This window comes from Scomber japonicus, chromosome 9, assembly GCF_027409825.1.
Source record: "Scomber japonicus isolate fScoJap1 chromosome 9, fScoJap1.pri, whole genome shotgun sequence".
In the NCBI taxonomy this organism is placed as follows: Eukaryota; Metazoa; Chordata; class Actinopteri; order Scombriformes; family Scombridae; genus Scomber; species Scomber japonicus.
The window spans coordinates 1042485-1051486 of record NC_070586.1 but is presented as its reverse complement, the minus strand read 5'-3'; the positions used below and the strand labels follow the sequence as shown (position 1 = coordinate 1051486).

Here is a 9002-nt window from a genome sequence, read left to right as displayed (position 1 = left end):
TAGGAGCAAGGGAGGGAGGGAGGGAGGAAAGAAGGAGGGAGGGAAGGAAGGGAGGAAGGAAGGAAAGAGGGAAGGAGGAAAGAAGAACAGAAGAATGGAAGGAAGAAAGGAAGGAAAGAAGAAAGGAAGGAAGGAGGGAAGGAAAGAAGGAAGGGAGGAAGGAAGGAAAGAAGGAACAGTCAGACCTCCCCTTTATATTTCAGCTTTTATTTTGTTAATAATTCGTCATTTTATTGTGAAACTATTATTTTATTTATTATATTATTATTAGTATCATTATTAAATGGTCTTACCCCAGACGGCTGGTTGAAGGAGTTGTAGACGCCTCCACCGCCTCCTGCTGTCAGAGAGTTCAGACCTCCACCCTGACCATTAAACTGTTCCTGCTGCTCACACACACACACACACACACACACACACACACACACACACACACACACACACACACACACACACACACAGAGAGACACACACACACACATTAGAAACGGACAGAACAGACAGTAAATCCCAGTACATCCTAGCTCATCCTAGTGCATCCTAGCTCATCCTAGTACATCCCAGTACATCCTAGCTCATCCTAGTTCATCCTAGTGCATCCCAGTACATCCCAGTACATCCCAGTACATCCCAGTACATCCTAGTTCATCCTAGTACATCCTAGCTCATCCCAGTACATCCTAGTAAATCCTAGTACATCCTAGTACATCCTAGTACATCCTAGTTCATCCTAGTACATCCTAGCTCATCCTAGTGCATCCTAGTACATCCTAGCTCATCCTAGTGCATCCTAGTACATCCTAGTACATCCTAGCTCATCCCAGTACATCCTAGTACATCCTAGTACATCCTAGTAAATCCCAGTACATCCCAGTACATCCTAGTACATCCTAGCTCATCCTAGTACATCCTAGTACATCCCAGTACATCCTAGTACATCCTAGTACATCCCAGTACATCCCAGTACATCCTAGCTCATCCTAGTACATCCCAGTACATCCTAGCTCATCCTAGCACATCCTAGTTCATCCTAGTACATCCCAGTACATCCTAGCTCATCCTAGTACATCCTAGTACATCCTAGTACATCCTAGTGCATCCTAGCTCATCCTAGCTCATCCTAGTACATCCTAGTACATCCTAGCTCATCCTAGTACATCCCAGTTCATCCCAGTACATCCTAGTACATCCTAGCTCATCCTAGTACATCCCAGTTCATCCCAGTACATCCTAGTACATCCTAGCTCATCCTAGTACATCCCAGTACATCCTAGTACATCCCAGTACATCCTAGTACATCCTAGTACATCCCAGTACATCCCAGTACATCCTAGTACATCCCAGTGTGTGTTGCAGTTTGTCTCACCACTGTTTACACTCTCACCTTGTAGTACTGTGAGTTGGGGGGTGCGGAGGGGGGATACTGTGGGAGGGGCATCTTATGGGTCTGGTACGACGGGGAGGAGCCGGAGCGCTGGGGGGCCGGACCAGGACCCCCGGGACCTGCAGGTTAATCAGACAGGTGACATCAGAACCACTGAAGCACAAACACAGGAAGTGAGCTGCCGTGTGTGAGTGATGTCATCGTTACCGTGGTGATACTGCATGTTGGGGTTGGAGTACTGGACGGGACCAGGGTGACCGCCCCCACCCGAACCTGGCATCGAACCTGGCATCGAACCTGGCATCGAACCTGGCATCGAACCTGGCATCGAACCTGGCATCGAACCTGGCATCGAACCGCCGGCACCACCAGGACCTGACATCACACTCACACTGGACCCGACCGGGACACCGTACTGCTGAGACATACCTGAGAACGACTGAGGAGGAGGAAGAGGAGGAGCAGGAGGTGTAGGAGGAGGAGCAGGAAGAGGAAGAGGAAGAAGAGGAGGAGGAGGAAGAGGAGCAGGAGGTGGAGGGGGAAGAGCAGGAAGAGGAAGAGGAGCAGGAGGAGGAAGAGGAGGAAGATGAGGAGCAGGATGAGGAGGAGGAGGAGCAGGAGGTGGAGGAGGAAGAGCAGGAAGAGGAAGAGGAGGAGGAAGAGAAGGAAGATGAGGAGGAGGAAGAGGAGAGCAGGAAGAGGAGGAGGAGCAGGAAGAGGAGCAGGAAGAAGAACAGGAGGTGGAGGAAGAGGAGGAGGAGAAAGAGGAAGAAGAGCAGGAGGAGGAAGAGGAAGAAGAGCAGGAGGAGGAAGAGGAAGAGGAGGAGGAGCAGGAAGAGGAAGAAGAGCAGGAGGAGGAAGAGGAAGAGGAGGAGGAGCAGGAAGAGGAAGAGGAAGAAGAGGAGGAGGAGGAGGAAGAGGAGCAGGAAGAGGAAGAGCAGGAGGAGGAAGAGGAAGAAGAGCAGGAGGAGCAGGAGGAGGAAGAGGAGGAGGAAGAGGATTTAAGAATGTTCTGAGGAGTTTTAACATCTATCTGATTGAAACATCAGTTTAATGTGACTCACTGACCTCAGAGCTGTAGGGCCGTTTGAGGCCCTGGGGGGGCCGCAGGTGGCCCTGCTGCGGTCCAGGGCCGTAGTTTGGGTGCTGAGGGACCCTCTGAGGGCCCCCTCCAGGCCCATACATGGGGCCCATTGAGGGGGGGCCTCTGGTAGGTCCAGGACCAGGTCCCATGCCAGGGGGTCCGCGGGGGCCGGAGTGGGCCATGAACTGGTTATTATAGGCTGGACCCCCCATCTGTAACACACACACACACACACACACACACACACACACACACACACACACACACACACACACACACACACACACACACACACACACACACACACACACACACACACACACACACACACACACGTATTTACATCTCTGTGACATCATCAGTCAGCTGACGGATGTTTCATGACCTCACAGGAAGTGACCTCACCTGTCCGTAGTTCATTTCCTGGTTCTGTTTCTCCTGGATGGCAGCGACGGTTGCCGTGGCGGTGGCGGTTGCCGTGGCGGCGGCGGCAGCAACAGCGGCAGCAGCGGCCTGAGTGAAGTCAGCTGATCCTCTGGAGCCGCCGGGATTGGACGGGTAGCTGCAGACAGGAAGTACATCATTACCCCTGAAGCCTCTGATTGGTCTAATAAACATTATGCATCATTAATAAAGCTGTTAGGAGAGTTAACCTGATGGACGGAGCTGCGTCTGAGAACGCTAACAGTAACTTAACCCTTTATAGGACACTCATTGAAAGGAAGGGAGGAAGGAAGGAAGGAAGGAAGGGAGGAAGGAAGGAAAAGAGGAAGAAGGAAGGAAGGTAGGGGGGAGGGAAGAAAGAGAGAAGGAGGGAGGGAGGAAGGGAAGAAAGAAGGAAGGAAGGAAGAAGAAAGGGCGGTGGAGGAAGGAAAGAAGGAAGGGAGGAGAGAAGGAGGGAGGGAGGAAGGACAGACGGAAGTAAGGAAAGGAAGGAAGGACGGAGGAAATAAGGAACGAGGGAGGGAGAAAGGAAAAGAGGAAGGGAAGAAAGAAGGCAGGCAGGGAGGAAGGAAGGAAGGAAGGATATTTTGGGATATTTACAGAAGTTACCAAATATAATTATTTGCCCAATAAAGAGTTAAAGTTATTAATATGGTTGTAATTCATGTGGATGGAGGAACACACACACACACACACACACACACACACACACACACACACACACTAAATACACACACACACACACACACACACTCTATGTATTCTGGGTCTGTTACCATGGAGACAGGATGTAGAATAGTTTTGGAAGTTGTCTCTGTGGTTTTAAGGAACGGATAGAAAGGACGAGACAGAGCGGCGACATTTGAACAGGTCACTGACTAATGTGGGGGGGGGGGGGGGGGGGGGGCACCTGATAGATGCGACCGACTGGTCCACTCAGAGGTGATGATGTAATGTTTGTGTTTGGCAGGATGTGACTCACCTCCCCGTGTAGCCCCCCGGGCCTCCAGCGTAGCCCCCGCTGGGCCGGCCGTACATGCCCTGGTTCATGTAGCCTTTGCTGGGTTCGCCGTAGCCCTGCTGGCCCATGTAGCCTCCGGGCCCGCCGCCCATGCCCGGACCCCCGGGGCCCTGCATCATGGGGCCCCCGCCCGGGTTGGCCCCAGGGCCCATCACCCCCCCACCCAGACCCTGAAACACAAACACACGTGACCTCATTACCTCAAAAACATTCACGGTTATTAAACTGGTTAAATGAAGGCGGTGATGTCATACCTGGCTGGCCGAGGGATTGGTCACTCCCCAGACGGTGGTTACCACGGAGAGGGATCCTGTGGGCTGATTGGTCTGCTGCTGCCAGCTGGAAGGATCATAGGGGTACGAACCGTCACTGCAGGAGAGGAGACGTTAGAGGGGGCGTGTGTGTATGTATGTGTGTACCTGTGTATTATATATATGTGTGTCTGTGTGTGTGTGCGTACCTGTGTGGATTGTTCAGTCCAGCCTTCATCTGGTTCATAGGGTTCATGGTGGGAGGGGCTGGTGGGCCGGGGTCCAATCAGACTCCTGCAGACAGACAGGTGATCAGTTATCGCCAATCAATACCGCGACTGTCCGGAGACTGCCATGAAACTGTCCTGTGACTGTGCTGTAACTGTCATGAAAATGTCCTGTGACTGTGCTGTAACTGTCATGAAACTGTCCTGTGACTGTCATGAAACTGTCCTGTGATGGTCATGAAACTGTCATGAAACTGTCCTGTAACTGTGCTGTTACTGTCATGAAACTGTCCTGTGACTGTCATGAAACTGTCCTGTGATGGTCATGAAACTGTCCTGTGATGGTCATGAAACTGTCATGAAACTGGCCTGTGACTGTCATGAAACTGTCCTGTGATGGTCATGAAACTGTCATGAAACTGTCCTGTAACTGTCATGAAACTGTCCTGTGATGGTCATGAAACTGTCCTGTGATGGTCATGAAACTGTCCTGTGATGGTCATGAAACTGTCCTGTGATGGTCATGAAACTGTCATGAAACTGTCCTGTGACGGTCATGAAACTGTCCTGTGACGGTCATGAAACTGTCATGAAACTGTCCTGTGACGGTCATGAAACTGTCATGAAACTGTCCTGCGATGGTCATGAAACTGTCCTGTGACGGTCATGAAACTGTCATGAAACTGTCCTGCGATGGTCATGAAACTGTCCTGCGATGGTCATGAAACTGTCATGAAACTGTCCTGCGATGGTCATGAAACTGTCATGAAACTGTCCTGTGACGGTCATGAAACTGTCCTGTAACTGTCCTGCGATGGTCATGAAACTGTCATGTAACTGTCCTGTGATGGTCATGAAACTGTCCTGTGACGGTCATGAAACTGTCCTGTGACGGTCATGAAACTGTCCTGTGATGGTCATGAAACTGTCCTGTGACGGTCATGAAACTGTCCTGAAACTGTCCTGTGACGGTCATGAAACTGTCCTGTAACTGTCCTGCGATGGTCATGAAACTGTCATGAAACTGTCCTGTGATGGTCATGAAACTGTCCTGTGACGGTCATGAAACTGTCCTGTAACTGTCCTGCGATGGTCATGAAACTGTCATGAAACTGTCCTGTGACTGTCATGAAACTGTCCTGTGACGGTCATGAAACTGTCCTGAAACTGTCCTGTTACAGTCATGAAACTGTCCTGTGATGGTCATGAAACTGTCCTGAAACTGTCCTGTGACGGTCATGAAACTGTCCTGAAACTGTCCTGTGATGGTCATGAAACTGTCCTGTGATGGTCATGAAACTGTCCTGTGACTGTCATGAAACTGTCCTGTGATGGTCATGAAACTGTCCTGTGACTGTCATGAAACTGTCCTGTAACTATCCTGTAACTGTGCTGTAACTGTCCTGTAACTGTCCTGTGACTGCCATGAAACTGTCCTGTGATGGTCATGAAACTGTCCTGTGACTGTCCTGTAACTGTCCTGTGATGGTCATGAAACTGTCCTGTGACTGTCATGAAACTGTCCTGTGACTGTCCTGTAACTGTGCTGTAACTGTCCTGTAACTGTCCTGTGATGGTCATGAAACTGTCCTGTGATGGTCATGAAACTGTCCTGTGACTGCCATGAAACTGTCCTGTGACTGCCATGAAACTGTCCTGTAACTGTCCTGTGATGGTCATGAAACTGTCCTGTGACTGCCATGAAACTGTCCTGTGATGGTCATGAAACTGTCCTGTGATGGTCATGAAACTGTCCTGTGATGGTCATGAAACTGTGCTGTGACTGTCATGAAACTGTCCTGTGATGGTCATGAAACTGTCCTGTGACTGTCATGAAACTGTCCTGTAACTGTCATGAAACTGTCCTGTGACTGCCATGAAACTGTCCTGTGACTGCCATGAAACTGTCCTGTGATGGTCATGAAACTGTCCTGTAACTGTCCTGTGATGGTCATGAAACTGTCCTGTGACTGCCATGAAACTGTCCTGTGATGGTCATGAAACTGTCCTGTGATGGTCATGAAACTGTCCTGTGATGGTCATGAAACTGTGCTGTGACTGTCATGAAACTGTCCTGTGATGGTCATGAAACTGTCCTGTGACTGTCATGAAACTGTCCTGTAACTGTCATGAAACTGTCCTGTGACTGCCATGAAACTGTCCTGTGACTGCCATGAAACTGTCCTGTGATGGTCATGAAACTGTCCTGTGACTGTCCTGTAACTATCCTGTAACTGTCATGAAACTGTGCTGTAACTGTCCTGTTACTGTCCCGACACTGTCATGAAACTGTACTACAGTAAAGTACAAGTACCTCTAACTGTACTACAGTAAAGTACTAGTACCTCTAACTGTACTACCGTAAAATACAAGCACTTGAAATTATACTACAGTAAAGTATAAGTACCTCAAACTGTACTACAGTAAAGTACTAGTACCTCTAACTGTACTACAGTAAAGTATAAGTACCTCAAACTGTACTACAGTAAAGTATAAGTACCTCTAACTGTACTACAGTAAAGTATAAGTACCTCTAACTGTACTACAGTAAAGTATAAGTACCTCTAACTGTACTACAGTAAAGTACTAGTACCTCTAACTGTACTACAGTAAAGTACAAGTACCTCTAACTGTACTACAGTAAAGTACAAGTACCTCTAACTGTACTAGAGTAAAGTACACAGGGTCACTCTTTCATCTACATATATTCATGTCCAAAGTCAAACTTCACTCATCCAGTAACAATAACAACAATAATAACATTTTAATAACAAACTAAACTTCATGCTGCGAGCTGTGTTCACTGTGTGATTCGCGTGCACGGCTCACACGCACGCGCCCCTGATAATAATAATAAAGCAGATAAACATTAATAACAGATAAAGGTGTAACTGGCGTGTGTCCTGCTGCTCTGCTCGGTGTAACTGGGAGCTTCTGACACAAAATGAGCGTCAGGAGACATTTTGATTCCAAGCTAATGCTAATGGCTAGGTAGCTTTAGCGTGCTAACGGCTAGGTAGATACCGTTAAATAACCGGGCAGTGTTGTTCACGTGAACACGATGTCAGACACCCGACGCTGTTTATAATGTTGGATTTATTCCGTTAAACGACCCCCCTCCTTATTTTCACAGCCGTTACCGAGCTAGCCTAGCTAACCTAGCTAGCCTAGCTAACCCAGCACAATGGGATGAAGCTAACAATGCTAACAGCTAGCCTCCAACACAAACAGCTGATGTTACCGGACATGTGGACCGGACCCGGGCTTTACCGGGCTCTACCGGACACCCCGACACCGTGAACACACACACACCATGTCCCCACATACGTACACACACACACACTAACGCTCACTCACACGCACGCACACCGGGACTCACCTCCTCTGCTCCCCCGGTGTCTGAGCCCTGCTCCGGGGCTCCGCAGTCTGAGCTCCACCGGGGCCTCCGGGGCATCAAGCACCGAGCAAAGCACCGAGCACCGAGCCAAGCTCCTCCGCCAGGAGCTCACACACACACGGCCCAGAATATATCCCAGAATATCCACAAATATTCCAAATATCCGGTATAATCCTGATAGCAGCCCGCAGCTCTGCCTCCCTGCTGCCGGCCACTGCGTCTGATTATCCGGCTTCAGCAGGAGACACCATCCCCCGCAGCTCCTCCACAGTTCCCGCACAGTTCCCGCAGCTTCCCGTACAGCTCCCCGCACGCAGCTCCCGCACCGCTCCGGGATTATTAACACCGAAGGAAGAGAAACATTAACCCTGAATAACTGCACACACACACCGGTAGGAGGCTCACACTCTGCATTACTGCCGCTGGAGGAAACCTGCAGGCTGGAGAGAGAGAGACAGGCAGGCAGGCGGGCGGGGGGGGGGGGGGGGGGACAGGGAGAGAGAGACAGGCAGGGGGAGAGAGAGGGAGACAGGCACACAGACAGACATACGTGGGGGGGGGGACAGACAGACAGACACACAGACAGGCAGGGGCAGAGAGAGACAGACAGACAGGCAGGGGGAGAGAGAGAGAGAGAGGCAGGGAGAGAGACTAGATTTGAAACTATAAGTCAGTAACAGTCTGGATTTCTGCACTATTAATAAACATATAAACAGCACAGACAGTAAGGTCATGTGTGTTTGGTATCTCTTTATGTATCAAAGCTTCTTGGTAATAAATGTTATCCGGTTGGAAGGTCTGTTTACGTCCCTTTTAAATGGAGCCACATTAGTGAGGAACATGTAATATACCCCTTTTCCACCGAGCTGGTGCTGGTTCGGAGCCAGAGCCTGACTAAGCACCGGTTCTTTGCTTTTCCACCGCCAAAGCTCCAGCCCCGAGCCTCAGAATAGGAGCCAGAGCAAGCACCAACTCTTTGCTGGTCTAAAGCAAGAACCGATTAGGTCATCGGACTGGGGGCGGGGGGCTAACGTTAATAGCCGGCTAGCGGGGTTAACGTTTATTAGCTGGCTAGCGTGGCATTTACAGAAAGTTAAAGATTTGTTGATTAAAAGTACTATTTTTATCTTTTTTTGCCAGAGCTGTCGTCTTCTTCTTCTTCTTCTTCTGCCTCTCACTGGTGAATCATGGAAG

General features: G+C 49.7%; 1 protein-coding gene across 1 annotated transcript in view; it reads right to left on the bottom strand.

The window, feature by feature from the left end:
• LOC128364792 (zinc finger MIZ domain-containing protein 2-like) overlaps window positions 1–8066 on the bottom strand; it is a 19966-nt gene extending 11900 nt beyond the window's left edge. Inside the window, 9 exon segments of the mRNA XM_053325411.1 lie at window positions 294–386; window positions 1385–1503; window positions 1592–1823; window positions 2453–2680; window positions 2874–3030; window positions 3895–4103; window positions 4188–4302; window positions 4394–4478; window positions 7791–8066. Of these exon segments, the coding sequence (XP_053181386.1) occupies window positions 294–386; window positions 1385–1503; window positions 1592–1823; window positions 2453–2680; window positions 2874–3030; window positions 3895–4103; window positions 4188–4302; window positions 4394–4440 (1200 nt within the window). The 5' untranslated portion in view covers window positions 4441–4478; window positions 7791–8066.
• Between the last annotated feature and the right edge of the window lie 936 nt (window positions 8067–9002).